At 41.3% G+C, this 17,899-nt stretch overlaps 1 protein-coding gene across 5 annotated transcripts in view; it reads right to left on the minus strand.

Annotated features, from left to right (window-relative positions):
- LOC140907820 (sodium channel protein type 5 subunit alpha-like) overlaps positions 1–17,899 on the minus strand; it is a 267,714-nt gene that overhangs the window by 80,008 nt on the left and 169,807 nt on the right. For 2 of the 5 annotated variants that reach the window (XM_073334667.1, XM_073334666.1), the window contains exons 7-9: positions 8,116–8,150; positions 6,396–6,414; positions 1,994–2,100 (exon numbers count right to left, since the gene is read on the minus strand). In XM_073334667.1, the coding sequence (XP_073190768.1) occupies positions 1,994–2,100; positions 6,396–6,414; positions 8,116–8,150 (161 nt within the window). Of the gene's footprint in view, positions 1–1,993; positions 2,115–6,395; positions 6,415–8,115; positions 8,151–9,002; positions 9,162–17,899 lie in introns of all 5 variants that reach the window. The other 3 variants (XM_073334664.1, XM_073334662.1, XM_073334665.1) reach the window with 3 other exon arrangements.

Genomic DNA, 17,899 nt, shown 5'->3' on the forward strand with positions numbered 1-17,899 from the left:
AAGCTCTCTCTAAAAGTAGCCACACCATACAACTATTTGTAGCTAATATGGCTGGCTTAAACAAGCCACCCAAACTCCCAGGAAAACTGTGACCTCTGCAACCTTACAGCAGAATACTGTTTTGAGAATATTTATTATCTCCATTAATATCTGAAGGTAGAACCGCCGCCAGCAGCAGCACAGAGGTAAGGATGGCATGGTGTGGTACTTCCAACCTTACTTCTGCACTGCTGCCTGCAGAGCTGGGCCCTTAGTCAGCAGCCGCCGCTCTCCAGCCGCCCAGCTCTGAAGGCAGCAGCGCAGAAGTCAGGGTGGCATTGTACGGTATTGCCAACCTTCTGTGCTGCTGCTAGTGGGATGCTGCCTTCACAGCTGGGTCCCTGGCCAATGGCTGCTGCTCTCCAGCCACCAAGCTCTGCAGGCAGCACAGAAGTAAAGGTGGCAATCCCGCGACCCTGCTAAAATAACCTTGTGACCCCCCTGCAATTCCCTTTTGCATCAGGACCCCCAATCTGAGAAATGCTAGTCTCCCCCGTGAAATCTGTACAGTACAGGGTAAAAGCACATAAAAGATCAGATTTCACGGTCTGTGATGCGTTTTTCATGGCTGTGAATTTGGTAGGGCCCTAGTTATCTTCTAATTAAAGATTGTACCATGAAGCATAAGCAACCTTAATTCTGGCACCCCTAACTTTTGAGTGCTTGACTTTGCAACTCTAATAATGTTCTTTTAATGTAGGATTTTTGTGTGCAATTATAATTGCAACTTTTCAGTAAGGAATCGGGCTCACTGCTCACTGGCCTCAATAAGAAGTCTATTATGAGAGAATGGAAACACCACATCTAATCTACTGTATTGACTGGAATAGTTGCAGCATAGCAGCATGCTATCTTCAGTTAACTGCATTACTCTCTGACTATTGCTTTTAAGCAGAGCTGCCAAGAAAATATTTAGGTCCTAGAGACATTTGTAAGCCCTGCAGGGCTCCCTTACCTCATTCAATCATCTCTCTCACACTCAGACACATATTTTTGCTGATTTCACATGCTCTCAAATACCCTGGAAATTATCCCTGTCTGATCCCATCTGTGCTGCCCTGTTTCTGAGTATAATACTCCTTGAATTTTCAAAGGAATATAATTCACTGATTAACTAAAATTCACCTAACCGTCTTTCCCCCACAAAGAACTAATGAAACTGTGGAATCTAATTGAAAAATCAAAACTGGAATAGAAACTCACTTTGAGAAGAAACCGTATGTGAGAGACATTTCTCTAAAAGATTTAGCTAAAGCTAAGGGCTCTCAATACAGTTGTTGTGCTTTATCCCAGCATTTCAGTGATGGGTAGAGTTTAAATTGGTAAAATGCTGGCATATTTTGATATTAAAGATGGATACATAAAAGCATTAGAATACTATCTAATATAATTTACTTGAATGTCCCATTTGTATCATACTATCTGTCAGATCAAAGTTAGCGAGCATGCTAATCTTAATGTCTTTTACAGTACATTTTAGTTACTTTCAAACAACAGTAAGGAGCAGCCAGGAAAATAAATACAAACCAGTCCCTGGGAATCATGAACTTTCTAAGTGGTATCTACTAACCCATTACTTTCCAGTGAGCTCAGATTAGTTCTGTACCAATTCTGAGTACACACACGTCTTTGAAGACACAAAGCCAGGTCAAAACAACTTCATAAAATAAGCTGCACAGCACAAAGTATGATGCAAAAAGCCTATCAAGCTAAAAGCTGTGCAGCAATTTAGGCTTCCAGTCTTATCAGGCTTTAGAAATTCACAGACAAATGTTAACAAGTAACTGCTGCCTATTGCGTATGTGTTTGGAGCATAACAGTATCTGTGAAATGAAGTGCATCAGTGAAATACTAATGCAAGTAGCCAGAACACCTTGGTGTTAATGTGGAGACATTTTTGATAGAACAGGAGCATTCTCACTTTATAATCACAGTGAAGTAAGCAGGTCCTTACCTTCTGGAAAACAGTTCTCAGGTTCCATTAACTCTTCAGCCAGGTCAGGGATCTGTTCCAGTAGCTCTGCAGAATTTCCCAAATCCACTGTGCTCCCTTCAGAGAGACTGATTTCATCAAGCTTGTGGGCAACAGGGGCAAAGATGAGGAGAACAATTTGATCAATTTTCCCTTAAGGAAGCTGCTGTGTTTTGAACTCAGCTGAACAATATCTCAGCAAAGAATTATAACAGGAAAAAACTGCCATGCATTGTATATAGCATCCATCATCTGTGATAATAATTCTACCTGTTCCTCTGTGTGTTTATTGTCAGGCCATCACCATGTTATCTACAACAAAATTATTCATAAGATAAAACTTGAGAGGTATTATTTTAAAACTTTACCCATTCATTAAAACAAAGCTCTTTTTTGTGACATAATCATATCTTGAGATTTAGCATGGGAGAGCCCCTAGCAGTTTTTGTGTGACATATGTCCTTTCCTCAGACCTCATGCACTGGAACAGAGCATGCAACCCTATTATGAGGTAATGTGGTCTAGTGGTTAAGGTACTCGATTAGGAGATCTGTTTCATTCCTGGGTCTGGGAGTTTCAGAAACTTGCCCAAGGTGACACGGCCTCTCTCTACATATCAGTTCCTCATCTGTAAAATGGGGATAATAATCCCTTTTCCTAAAGCATCACCTGTCTTGTCTGTTTAGAGTATAAACTCTAAAGGGCAGAGTGTGTGATATGATGTGTTGTAATAATGCCTGTCACAATGGAGCTCCAATGCTGGCTAGGGTCTACCAGGCAATACAATAATACAAAACAATAACTGTCAGGAGGCATAGGTTATTCTTTCAGTGACTCACTGTAATTTCTAATAAACCACTGAACCTATTTGAGCCTCAGTTTTTAATGCTATTATGTCCATCCATAAGATGACTTACCCATAATACTTACCCATGCTCGTAAAGTACTTTGAGATACTCAGGTGAAAGGTGGGATGTGTATGCAAACTATTTTTAATGAAGATGATCATGCAGTTAAACAACAGATGAACTACAACTTTAATACTTATTATTAATGTGAAAATGAGTCCTCTGCTTTCCAATGTACCATGTAAAATCTACAGCCAAATTAAAGCAGAAGCTAAAGTTGTATTAAAATGGACCAGATTGATCATTCCAGAAATGCTTACAAAGTGGGACGAAACCTATTCATCTGCAATTAATTACAACACCCCACAGGCCATAGTTTTGGACAGGGTTTACAATTCTCTGAATTCCCTGTGAAAAAGGGTTATAAACAATTAAAAAGCAGAAAAATATCATTTCGAGAGAGGGCAAAAATAAAGTTAATCACAGACTTAATTGGGCAACGCTTCTAAAATCCCTATTCAGAATGAAAATATGAGAATGGCTCAGTGTCTAGAGACGACCAAGACTAGATGAGAACAAGAATGGAAAAAATGCTGCACCAACTTTCAGCGCAGTCAGAACCACTGGGTATCCATTCGGGAGGGATTTTATTTGCCCATTTCCCTGTTGGGTTGTAAACACAGACAAACATGGATTGTTAAAATGCTTCCTAAGTTACATACATGACAAGACAACTTTATGATAAAGAAAGTAGAAACTCCAACTAGAAGAGAAACCATTTTGGATGTACTTCTCACCAGTAGAGAGAAAGTGTCAGATTGCGAGAACAGACTCAGTTTGGTACCAGTACCCACAGGAGTTCAGCATGGGAGGAGTAAGGGATTCACAGAATGCAGCAGTACAATTGCATTAGATTTCTGGAAAGTACATACTGAAGAATTAGGAAATCTATAAAGAAGTTAATGGAGGGAGGGATCTAGGGGGTAGCATTAAATACACCAGTGTGAAAGGCAGATGCGGAGTAGTTAAAGTAGAATAGATAGTGCTTTTGAGAAGCATTTAAAGAATAAGCAACAGCAATAGTGGCTTCAGAAGACATGGGACAAAGATCTGAGGATCTGTACGGGGAATGGAAAAGAATGGAGGCAACCACCCAAGAATCAGGAGAAAAAGAGTGGAAGGGCACGTAGGAGAAAGAAAAGACCAGCAAAAGAGACAATCGAGTTAATATTAGCCAGAAATGGAATGAAAACAATAAATTTTGAAATTTCCCACAAAATAAAATTCCATTTTTTTGTTTGAAGTCAATCCAAACATTTTGCTTTGATAAAACGAAAACATTCCTTTCTGATTTTAATCCCTTAAAACTTTTTAAAATTTTTATATAAAAAAATTTAATTTCAAAAAGATATTTTGAAATGAATAATTGAAATGTTCCATTCTGAAAATGTTTAAAGAGGATATTTCAACATTATCAAAATAATGCATTTCATTGTTTTCCTAACAAAACTGTCAAAAAATCAACATGCTTTTCTAAACATTTCAATTTTGCCAAAAATGGCATTTTTCATTAAAAATCATTTTTATGAAAATTCCTGACTCTTCTAGCTAAAAGGAATAAGGAAGGAAAGATATTTTCTAGAGACAAAGTAACATTTGATGAAGGAGATGTTGTTAATGACAACTCAAAAATGATGAAGATAATTATCACCTTTTCAAAATCTATGTTCAACATGAAAAATAACAGAATTCTGGCCTAGTAAGAAGTGAGGAAGATCCTGTAAAAATAATAAGTGCAAGTAAAGACAAACTGAGAACACCTGAACATACACAAATCTGCAGGTTCAGACAATATACTTTCTAGGCCACAAAGGAATTTGATAAACTTAATTAACATACCACTGACAATCATTACTGAACATTCATGGAAAAGTGGGAAGAGACAAGAAGACTACACAACAGCAAATATAGTCTTGAGCTTTGAAGAATGGAAAGGAGAATTATCCTGGCAATTGCCATTCATTAAGTCTTTGTTTGTAGATCTTTATTAAAGTAATGGAATAAATATTAAGAGAACAAAAACTCCTAGATGATAATAGAACCATGAACTGTAGATAGATTTATAAAGGCTTAAGGGTGGATTCTCTAGACCATCAAGGCCATCGTGCACCACAGCATTGTAAAATGGCTTTGGGCTGGGGAATTCCTTTACTGGCATACTGCTGGAATAGCTGTCACCTCCTGTGCCAGCTGCCCGGGCATAAGGAGAAAGAGAAGGCATGTCAGGGTCAGGGCATGAATGGCGGAGACTTGGCAGAACAGAACTCTGCTATGCCAGATCTTCCACTGGGGTAAGGTCTCCCCTAAAGGCCACTAGGGATATATCTATGTTGGAATAAAAGACCTGTGGCACGGCCGTGGCTACCCTAGGTCAGTTGACTTTGGTTGGCAGGACTTGGGCTGTGGGGCTAAAAATTGCTGTGTAGATTGAGGTGAGGGAGTATTTTTCCCTCGGGCTAGAGCCTGAGCTCTGGGACCCCATGAGCGGGGAGGATCCTAGAGTCCAGGTTCCAGCCAGAGCCCAAACAACTTCACAGCAATTTTACAGCCCCGCAGCCAGTCTCACCAGCCTGCGTCAGCTCAGGCAAAGGCTCAGGACACTGTGGTCAAGGGGCACCATAGTCAAGAGACAAGGAATGGGGCAAGCCTGCGGTGGGAAGCCATGGAAGGGAGCTCAGGGCAATTTGGGGTGGTAGCCCGGGGAGGCAGCAGGGGCCAGGGATAATGGGGGGATTGATGGGGAGGCACTGGGGCCTGGGGCTATGAGGGTGGAACCCAGGGAGGCAGTGGGTCCAGGGAACAGGGGAGATGGCGGGCTGGGGCAGGCAGCAGGGACCAGGGGTGGGTGGGTGGGGAGCCTGGGGATGCAGCAGCAGCCGGGGCGCCAAAATGCAAGTTCTTTCAGGGTGTCAGGATGCCCAACTCCCATTGAAAGTTGATGGGCATCCTGAAATCCCAGTCTTATTTCACAAAATTAGTGGATGGAAGGAAATGGCAGATACAACACATGAATCTTAGTAAAGCATCTGATTCAGTGTCAGACAAAAGTCTACTCTTAACATTAATTCTAATCAGTGTTAGGTCCAGCCTTATCTTTGTGAATGATGCAGAAGAGGGACTGAACAGTAAAATTACTAGACTGTATTAAACTGGAAGGAGTGCTGACCTGAAGCAAGGACAGAGGAAGAGAGATTAGAAACATGGATGGAAAATGAGGCTGGTCTTGGAAAAGTACAAACCAGTATATCTAGAGAAAAGATACCTGAAGTACAGATATTCAGTGCAAAGAAGAAACATGGACCCCTGTGACTCCAAGATATACCTGTAGTAACAGTGGAAAGCAAATCAGACATGAGTTTACAGTGGGATATAGCAATGCAGAAGACCTATGTGGTTTTGGACTGCATACACAGAAACATAATGTCTTAATATCAGGGGTAATATTTATTCTCTATGCAGATGTTGGGTTCCTATACCTGGAATACTGTGCTAGTTCTGGGTATCTCAACACCAAAATGATATAAATAAGGAGTTGAAAGAAAAACAACAAAAATGATTAGTGGGATGGAGGGCTTGGTTGAAGGAATGATTAAGCAAGACAATTAATGTGTGTAGCTTAGTTAAGTGTAGACTAAATGGTGTGTGTGTGTGTGGGGGGAGTTATAAATGTATTCTAAAATTTAAAAAGTATTAATTCATGAAAGAAGAGGAATAATTTATGATAGTGCAAATGACTGATGAGATGAAATTCAGAAAGGCAAAATTTAGGCTAGCTATCAGGAAAACATTCCTGCCAATGAGATCTACTAGGCTGGGGAACAGTCTGCTTTGGGAAATGGTGAAATCCCAGTTGCCTGAGACATTTAAAGATAGACAGGACAATATTCAATAGGGAAGATTAATTAGATCATCCTAACAGGTCTTTTCCATCTCCAGCATCAATGATTCTATTTCTCAAATGCCTCTGACAGTTCATATGAGATTAATTTTTAATCATATAATTTATTCTTTACTGACATCAACATTGTTTTATTCCCAGCACATTCAATGTTTCTTATGACTTCCTCTTACTGAATGAATCACTGAAAATCCTCTCTCTTGGGCCTAACAAATCTTTTAAGAGACTTTCTAACAATTACTTACTTTATATGGCTACTCACAAGTTCCTAGGACATTTATCAAATAGATCAACTTGTCCTTATTTGCCCTATGAGACCTCACAGAGATTATTTGTGAAGAGTAGGACTCTAGGCATTTAATGTCCATGCAGACTCCAACCTTCAAAAATAGCATCCTTTGGGCTTTACTCTTTAATGCTGGAATTCACAGCCTGATGTGAACTTCCGCTTGATTTCCAGTGTTCCATGGAATACTGCCATGTTTCTCCACCTCTTTTCAAGTAGCCACAAATAGAAACAGTTGTATTTTACTAGATGAAGACAGTATTTGTATTTTGGGACCCATTTAAAGGTGAGGGAGGAAATGGGGATTATTGTTTTATCACCATGTTACTGAATATATCACAGCTAGAATGTTCCAATAGAATCATAGGATTTCATTCCAAAATTAACAAAGGACATCATTTTCCAATTTCCTACTTTAGTGCAAGTTTCTTTCTCTGTAGAGAAATTAAAACCTACAGTTTAGGTGGGGGGGCAGAAAAAACAACAGACTAACACAATGTAAACCTGAAATTACGTTCTCCTCACTATTAGGTGACATGCAGAAAGCTTCATTCCTCACACCAAACAATTCCAGAGACAGACTTACATCTTCAGCCAATGGTATCTCTAGATCTTTTTAGCTTGTGATCTTACATCCTTTAGAATGTATTTTTTCCCTGAGTCTAGAATATCAATTGTTTCTGAGTCTCCTTTTTAAATTCAGGGCCCTTTTAATCTGGGGATGAGGGTTCAAATGAAAAGATGAGTATTACTCTAACTAAACAGTGTAAATATCTCTAATTTAAATGTTTTTATGACTAGTGAATTTTCTAGTCACAATATTACAAGTAGGAATCAATGTGTGTAGAAAGAATGAACTGGCTCAGCGAATGTTCCATGCTTCCTGGATTACCACAGAAATCCCTCCCTGTGACCTTTGCTAGGTACAGACTCTATAAGTATTTTATATTGGGGGTGGGGAACAGTCACTTTTTGCAAGCATGGACCTTAAAATTATGCCTTTTTGAACAACTTTCTTTCCCTTCTTCCAGTTCAGTTCCCATGGAACTCTAGTGGTCCCTACCTTCAAACAACTTTAGAACTACAAAAATAATACCTCTCAAAACATGGAATTCCAGATTTCAAATAGAACACAACACCAATCGATCTAACTATTATATCAGATGTTAAATTCATATGGAAAAAAAGCAAATAGGTAATCAGCATATTTGGACTTTAAAGCACTGGTGTCACCTAGTGTATTGAAACAATTTGTCAATATTTTTGTTCTGTTATTGACTGTCAGACTTCATGCAATACCACAGTAATGGTACCAAACTCATGAAGTAATTTGCATATCTCCCAGAGAAGACTGAGAGGCAGTTGGAAACATACTTTGGCTGACACCAACTGAATTACACCAGGGATTACTATTTATTTATTATTTGTGCCCTAGGTGCTTAAATTGTCATAGCTGTGTGTTGGCTCTGCAGTGCTAAAAAGAACAAAAACTTATTTTAATCCAATGAAATCAGCAGACATGCCTCTGATTGCATCCAAGAAACAGCTCTTTGTTTACATAGTCACTTTTCAGAAGGGCACAGCATGCACCTCAGATCCTAAAGCCACAGATGGTAACATTACAGTTTCTTCTATGGTTGCATTTCTTGATACCACTTGGATAACAGTTGCAAATATTTTTATTTTTAATGCATTTTCCAAGTTCTTCAGTGTTTTTATAAAGAACCTCTGCTCCTTTATCAAGGCTACTAAAGCTATTACCTATTATTTCTTCCTTGCCATTGGAGAGGTTCTTTGTTTTTTCAAACCAAATAAACCCACCTTAAACTCTATCGCATGCACTATTATCTTGGTCTACTGATTGCATGCAATATCAGGTAGGAAAGTTGTTTCTGTTACCTCTTTTTGCCCTAGTAGTAGTGGTGGTGGTGATGGCAGCTCAACCTTCAATTGTTTATCCACGTACAACTCACTTAACTCCTCACAAATCTCAGAGGTCTGACTCCGGACTCCTGGGCTTTTGCATTGCTGTCCCTTTAGTTGCAGCTGTTTTTCCTGCTGGAGATAATCCTAGATATATTTATTTTCTTGTTCTTTGGTAGCATGCTTATTTCTTAAGCAGAACTCCTCAGCTAGAACTATACTCCCTGAGGGATGACACTTGAAGGCAAAATGGCAAGCAACAAGATTACACATACTTATGCTGTAACTTTTGAGGTTTAGCAATTGTATATGTTAAGATGCTTTGCTGTAAAAAAAAAAAAGTGGGGGCACCCTTCTTCTCAGGCATGTTGTTAGAGGGAGGAATTGTCCTGCAATCTTGTCCATTTTCAGTCTCTATTTTTTGTGAGAGAATTTATCTCCAGTGACCGAAAAGAACACAAAGAGGTGCTTTAAGTTCAGCCAAATAATCAAGAGATGCAATCTGCAGTCACAAAATCAGGCAGCAGTACTTAGGTTATGTCTACACTACAGACCTTATAGGGGCACATCTCTACTGCTGCAGCTGCGACACTGTAAGGTCTCCCATGTAACCACTCTATGCAGATGGGGGAGAGCTCTCCTGTCGGCATAATTAAAAGAATCCCCAACAAGTGGCAGTAGCTATGTGGGCATAGTGCTGTCCACACCGGCGCTTTCCTTGGTAAAACTAATGTTGGTCAGGGGTGTGTTTTTTCACACCCTTGACTAAGAAAAGTTTTACTGACAAAAGTGCTAGACAGTCTTAGTGTAAGCACTGAAAGTAGGTAAGCTTGCAATATTCTATAGTACAATACACATTTGTACTTAAGGGTTGAAAGAAAACCACATGAAAAGAAGGAAAGATACAGATTTAAGAAGAAGGAAACCCACAGAACATCGAAAAAGATAAAACAATCTTAAAACAGATGATGGGGAAGCATAACCTTCTCCCATTATGGCCAGCTTTCCATTATCATTGTTTCTACATAGGCCCCAATTCATGAACAAATTTAAACACATGCCTAAGTCTACCCCTATTCAGCAAAGCATTTAAGTACATTCTGGAGCCCAGTAAAATCAATGGGACTTAACCACATACTTAAAGTTGCACACACGCTCAGATGCTTTGCTGAACAGGATGGACTACTTAATCAGAGCCCCAATTCTGAATGGAACTGAATGCCATATTCTGCCAACAGTTACTACTTGGCAGAGTGCTTACTACTACAAGTAGTGCATTAAATTCTGACACTTATTGGCAGGTGTGATGATTACTATTGCCGAATTCTATATTGCTCAGAGTACTAAGAATTATGCTAGGTGGTGTTTGTAGGATTGGTCCCTAAATTTGTAAGACTAGATGTGTATAAATCAGCATAGCTTCATTGATTTACACCAGCTGAGAATCTAGCCTGTAACTCCAACAGCTTAACAAAGTATTACCATACTTCATGTCATTACTGCCGCTGCTACTAAAATATTAATAAAGCTCAAGATGATTTCAAAGACTTGTGCTGAAATACTTAAAGAGTTACTTTCACGCTGAGAAAAAAATTACAAGTGTAACTGGATTTTAACAATAATGTTTTAAACAAGTTTCTCTGTCCCCTCCCTCCCCCCAAGTCATACCCCACCTTCCTTGATTCTACAGCTACCTCACTGCAGGAGGCAGCAGAAGAGGTGTGAGGAGAAAAATCTCTTATTCAAACTATAACTATCTGAAATAACACTGGAGAAAAAGAGAGTGGTTGGTTAAGTAAATTGCTTCTCATACAAATGTTCTCAGAATGTCAAGTTTGTACCGGTCCTTTCAAATGTCTTTCTGCTTTCATAGCAAATTAATTTTAAATTAAATTACTGGTTTCCTGCTTCAGAGGGCATGAGGTCTAATGTATATTTTAACTTTAATAAATTAAATTATGCATGACCAAATCCGTACCCTGTGCTTAAGAATATACTACATAAAATTGCCAGGCACAGCTCAGCACCAGTACACACAGGCCAAAGAGTGCTCCCTAATCACTGGATTACAGATGTGTCTTAGAAAGTTACATGTCTAAAAGTATATCTTTAAAAACTGTAAAATACACAGGGGAGCAGCCAATATGCAAAGCACACTGTACACAAGTAAGGCACTCAGCCATAAAATGTTTTTTAATGCAATGTGCATGCAACTTAGCACCAAGTAATCTTAATGGCAGAGTATTGGTTATAGCACTAGAACAACAGAAACAATTGTTTCATGTTGAAAGTTTAGTGTAAACTGGGTGATATCTCAAGTTCATTTGTACATTAAAGATTATGCACCCGTAGACATGAGAAATTGTGAAGTGTCTGAGAACAAACTGTGTGACTCTGTTGATCTGAAGAACATTATAATTGTCAAGTAATTATTACCTTGCATAGCTAAGATAAAGTCAATCAAAATTTTTTCACTATTTACTAACTGCCAGGGCTGGCATCAAGATCTAGGGACTCTTCCCATGAGATTAGTCTTTAAGAACTTCAAACCCAATCCCCTCTTGTCCACGACATTCACAATGACATGTGATGACGTGATGTCAGTTACTAGTGATGATGTTATTGTGTAGTGCCAAACCTGTCCCATATTCCATTGTGCTGTGATACTACATCAGGATGGAACATCATTACAATGCACTTTTTGATTTGTTCTGCAAACTACACTTGAGGGGAAGACCTGTGGAAATAACAGCCTCTCCCATGAATCTGGGGATAGCTGGCAATCCCATTCTGAGTATCAGGGGATGATATGAGCTTCAAGTATTGCAAGTAACTGATGCCGGCCCTGGTAAACCCATTTTCATTTGGTATGACCTCCCCCATTTCCAGTACACATTCCAGGGTCATCAAAGCTTCATCATTGGTTCCAAAGAGCGACCAAGGTGTATTTATTTTATTTTGTTCAACGTGGGACTGTTTTTAGTTTTGTTTTGATTCTAGACAATCTGTTCTTCTGGCATGGGCAGCATTAGATTTATCACCAGTAAAGCTCCCCACTGTGGGTGGTTTATGTAATTTGCTTTTAATTTTTTGTGTCAAGTGCTGAGCTGCCACAGCAATATGCATTATGTTAATATTTATCAATTCAGTTGTTTTATTCATTTATAACGTAAAAACATAAAGCAACACAAAAACCTTCATGCAAGGCCGAAGCAAAGCATAAGAAAATTAAACAATTGCTTATGGTCCCGAGCAGCTCAAGGGGGACCCCTATTCACTTTTTATTATATGTGATATGGGGAGCCCCAAAATATTCCTGCTCAGGGCCTCGAATGGGCTAGCACCTGCTTTCATGCATAAAGATGGAGGGTAGGGTTGCCAACTTTTTAATGGCAAAAAAACGAACACCCCTGCCCTGCCGCGCCCCTGCCCCGTCTCTTCTCCAAGGCTCCGGCCCCACTTGCTCCATCTCCCCTTCCTCTGTCACTCGTTCTTCCCCACCCTCACTCATTTTCACCAGGCTGGGGCAGGGGGTTGGGGTACAGGAGGGGTGTAAGGGCTCTGGCTGGGAGTGTGGGCTCTGGGGTGGGGCCAGGGATGAGGGGTTTGGGGTGGGGGACAGGGTTCCGGGCTGAGAAAGGTGGGTGGGGTGCGTAGCGGGGTTTGGGTTCTGAGGTGGGGCTGTGGATGAGGGATTTGGGGTACAGGAGGGGACTCTGGGCTGGGGCATGGGGTTGGGTGCGTGGGAGGGGGTGAGGGCTCTGGCTGCAGATGTGGGCTCTGGGCTGGGGCTGAGGAGTTTGGGGTGTAAGAGGGTGCTCAGGGCTGGGGCAGGGTGTTGAAGTGTGGAGTCCTGGCGGCACTTACCGCGGCTCCCAGGAAGCAGTTGCCAGGTCCCTGCAGTTTCTAGGCATATGGGCGGCCAGGGAGGCTCCGCGCACTGCCCTCACGCTCGCAGGCGCTGCTCCCACAGCTCCCATTGGTCGTGGTTCCTGGCCAATGGGAGCTGCGAAGCCGGCACTAGAGGAGGGGGCAACACACAGAGCCTCCCTGGCCGCCCATGCGCCTAGGGGCTGCAGGGAGGACCTGGCGGCCGCTTCCGGGAGCATTGCAGAGCTAGTGCAGGCAGGGAGCCTGGCTTTGTCCCGGGCCTCCGCTGCACCGCCAACCAGACTTTTAACGGCCCAGTCGGCAATGCCGACTGGAGCTGCCAAGGTCCCTTTTTGATCAGGCATTCCACTCGAAAACCAGACACCTGGCAACCCTAATGGCAGGTTAGGAGATGCAGGCGCATGCATCAACCCCTTCACCTTTAGAGATTTGAGTTTAAACCAGTGATATGCACATCTCAAAACCTTTGGTTTCTGTTCTCATTTCTAGTCCTGGTTTTAGGTCTTTGGTCCCTATATAACAAGAAGTGAACCATTATGTTTTATTTACAATTAAACCACCGAGTAGAATGAAACCAAGCCAATACACTTGTAGCTGATTACAACACCAGAAAAACAGAAACAATGGTTTTATGTTGAAACTGTAGTGTAATCTGGGGGAGGAGGGGGGGTGTCCGAAGTTCATTTGTGTCTGGATCCAGCTGCCTGTTGCTGACACAAATAAATACAGAGGAACCATCATTGCACCTGACTCTGGAATGCACATGTGTAGAAGTGAAAATGGTTAATTTTCACAGACTCAAAGTGTGGGTTAGTGCTAATTCCTGGCCTCTGTAAAAAGACTCACTGCTGGCAAAACAAAACAAATAGTAGTCACCATCAAGGACTCATTTTATTCCTTCCCAATGGAAATATAAGGTTTCTAGCCTGTGCACACAAAGTTAGAAAGACAAACAATTCCATGTCATATTTTTCAGAGGTGAGCTACTAAAACTGATTTTCTCAATAGGTCACTCACTGCTGGTCTGATCATGACTCTGGCTATGCTCATGCTTCCTGACTACTCCCTGACTACTCTACCCCTGACTACTCCCAGGCTACTCCCAGGTGATACCAGGTGGCTACTCCCTCTCCCAAGCAGGTGGGTGGACAGGTAGATACAACCTTCTGTGCACATGCACGCACACACACACACACACCCCACAACTTGCAGGCCAGCACTGCTGAGCTGACATGGAGAGGCATGTAAACTGGACCAGGAAAAGGGTTGGCTCAGCTTATTTCCCCAGTGGAACAAGGCAGAAACAGGGACTGATTTGTGACTCTCCTGGGTCAGGGCAACTACAAACTGCCCTTTACTCAGAACACATTGCAGAGTGCTAATCTAGCCCTTTGCACCGAGGGTGAAATTTACCCCTGTGCAAATGGCCAGCACCAGGCCTATATACACTTAAGTCTAACTGAAGGCCTGTTTTGAAAGCTTAAGTGGGATTTATATAGAGTATGGGGTTTGTGCTGGCATTTCAGGAGTGCATAGCACCCCTTGAGATGATCAAGAATTAAAATACTAGGATAATTGTAAGAAGTTTTCAAATGGTCGTGTCGTTACTGTCGGAAGAGGATACTGCCAATAATGACATCACAACTTTAGCCAATGCAGGATGGCTGACATGACATCACTGTTTTGCTGGAGGAACACAAGTCAGCATGCCAGTAATTAATGATTTAATGACTGGCAGGTCATTTTAACCTGCAAGGCCTTCAAATAGTCAGCCTTTGAATGTGTAAAATTTAATAATAGGAGGGACTGAATAGCTAGAAACACCGATAATGGAACATGGAGGCTTCATTGTACCTGGCCCAGTTCAGCAGTGATCAAATATAGGTATTATATCATGGTTGTTTACAGGGCTATATGAAATAGTGGAGATGTCTGCCCTTTCCAAGTGGACAGCTATGGATATCATGATTGGCACCATTCCTTTGCAACAATTTCCACCCAGTAATTGGGCACCCTTCCTCATCAGAAAGGCCAAGAATTAAATGATAATGAAAACCAAACTACCATCTATCTAACTCTTGGCTGTGGGGATAAGTAAAGCAGTGCAGATTTCTGCTGCTGTGTAAGGAAGTTTGCATTGCGACCTATATGTAGCTGTTGTGGAGGTCCAGTAAATAGAAGACTGCACTCTGGAGAGCTGTCAGACAAGCATCTTTCAGAAAGGCTAAATTCGCTTTCTAAAAGAGCCTACAAGAATGTGGGTTAAAAAAGGAGAGAAATAAATAATCATGAACCAGAGATTCTACCAATAGATGTTCACTATGGCCAGCACCAAACACATATGGATCAGTATGACTGATAAGAGGAAAGGAGGTTGGTAGTAAGCTCTTGGTTTTAATTGTATACCGAAGAGTACCATCCCATCCACACTTGAAGAATCACATCAGTAAAGCAGAGCTGCTACTCCCAAATTATATGAAAAAGCAGAATAAAACCAGCAATTATATCGTACCACAGGGGAATTGTAATGCACAGAGAGAGTAATCACTCTCCATTGTGTTTGTTCAAACATATCCTTCATCAGACAGATAACTGTATCTACCGTACATTGAGCAAGAATAGATGAAGTTCTGGCTCAGGCTTGTTGCAGTGTAGGGCTAAACACACGTATGGTAAAGGAGGCCAAAGGCTGTCACAGAGAGAGGACATGAAAATGGCAAAGGAAAGCACTGCCTGGGCAAATGAGGTTCTGGAAGAAGGAATGTATCCATAAGTAGGTTTGATTGACTCATTCAGGATGGGCCACAAGGAAACTATTGTAAAAAAAAAAAAAAAAAAGAACCAAAGGTAGAAATTTAAGTTGCCCAGGCGTTATCGAAGGGTTTCCTACTTCTCCCTTACATACTATCCAATCCATCACTCCACTTGAATAACTATGCATCTGCACACACAAGGCTACCCCAAGACAGCGCATCTTGCAGTCAGGGGAACAAATTCACTCCCACACCACAAATAAACAGTTAGAGCTTGCGGGTGCCATGGTGCTTTGAGGCACAGTCCTGCCTTGGGGCGTGTTATGTCACCTTCTGGAACTCACCAGCACAGAGGGTAAAAACTATTTCCCCATGCTAATTTTCCCCCTACTGTTACTCATACCTTCTTGTCAACTGTTTGAAATGGGCCATCCTGATTATCACTACAAAAGTTTTTTTCCCCTCCTGCTGATAATAGCCCACCTTAATTGATTAGTCTCATTAGAGTTGGTATGGCAACACCTGTTTTTTCATGTTCTCTGTATAAATATATCTTCCTATTGTCTTTTCCACTGCATGCATCTGAAAAAGTGGGCTTTAGCCCATGAAAGCTATGCCCAAATAAATGTGTTAGTCTCTAAGGTGCCACAAGTACTCCTCGTTCTTTTTGCTGATACAGACTAACATGGCTACCGCTCTGAAACCAGCACAGAGGGGAGGCTCGCTCACTGACACACCCATTTATGTGGGCCAGCTTATGCCCTCTGCGATGCAGTTTACTCCCACTGTGATTCCATGGATCTGCTTCCTCCCTACCCCCTCTGAGGGTCTCAGTGCCTTTGGGGGAGCATAGAAGGAGTAGTCCCAGTGCTTTAATGAGCCTCTGGACGGTAATTGTACCTGCCTGTTCTGTGGGCTAAGCAAGGAGGGAGGAAATATAGGAAATAAGGAATGGTCTAGGGAAGGTAGGTTGGGAACTTCAGTTCTCTGTGTCTCACTGCAAGAATATGGAAACATGAAATGAAATTAAGAGGTGGAAAATTCGAAGTGGATAAAAGTGAATACTTTTTACACAACCCAAAATTAGTCTGTGGAACTCATTGCCACAAGGTATCTCAAGGTCAAGTTCAGCAGGATTTTAAAAATGGATTAGACACACACAACCCCAGAGAGAGAGAGAGAGAGAGAACAAGGGTATCCCGAGTCATATTAATAAAATATTAAAAAATAAGAATGAGCTTTGGAAGTGATATAATCCCTCATGATTCAGGGTTATGAGGAAACTTTCCCTGAGGACAGGATATCCCATAACTGTCACTGAAAAGTTTCTTGTAGCTTCCTCTGAAACATCTGGTACTGGGGACTTTTGGTGAGAAGGGAACCAGAGTAGATGGAGCACTAATTTAATCTAGTTCAACAATTCTTATATACCACTCTCCCCATTGTTCATCTGTGCAAAGGCCAGATACAATCTGTCCCAAAGGAAGTAGGAACAATTTACTCATAATTAGAAACTGCTGGTCATATATTCTATGTGATTTGGTTTTTAAAAAGATGACATCATGCACAACTTTAGCTGGAACATGGTTTATAAAAAGAAACAGATAAGTATATCGCTAAATGATGCAGAAGAAGCAGCTCAGATACCAGCTTTGAGCTGTGCTGGTGAGCTCCAAATGTAGGCTTGTTATGTAGCACACAATTAATACTCATCTGTAAAGTCAGTGGGTCAAATTCTGCCCTCAGGTAATATGCACAGGACACCCAATAGTGTTCTGTTGTACTGGTGTGTGTCTGGAGTAACTCCGCTGAAGTCAATTAAGTCCTTACTCTGGATTTACACCAGTGTAGCTAAGGGCAGAAGTTGGCCCATTGACTACATGGGTGCATGTATTAGAGGGCAGAATTTGGTCACTAAATCATCTCTAAACAATTTTTTTTCCTGAAAGTCACTGGGACAATTCACATATTTGTAGCTAGATTGTGATACACTTACTCATACTGAACAGTACCTTACCCCATGAGTAGTCAGCATGAGCCAGAGTATAAGAATCTGGCCCTTAAACATCAATGCAGTTAAAGCTGGTCAGATCCTCAGCTGATGTAAATTGTCATAGTTCTGCTGAAGTCAGTCCAGCTGAGAATCTATCCTATTGTTTTTCAGTTTTTGGGTATTGGAGAAGATCATATCTAAAACTTCTGAGGGTACCAATCATCCCAGCCACAGCT

Source organism: Lepidochelys kempii, chromosome 2 (genome assembly GCF_965140265.1).
Source record: "Lepidochelys kempii isolate rLepKem1 chromosome 2, rLepKem1.hap2, whole genome shotgun sequence".
NCBI classification, from domain to species: Eukaryota; Metazoa; Chordata; order Testudines; family Cheloniidae; genus Lepidochelys; species Lepidochelys kempii.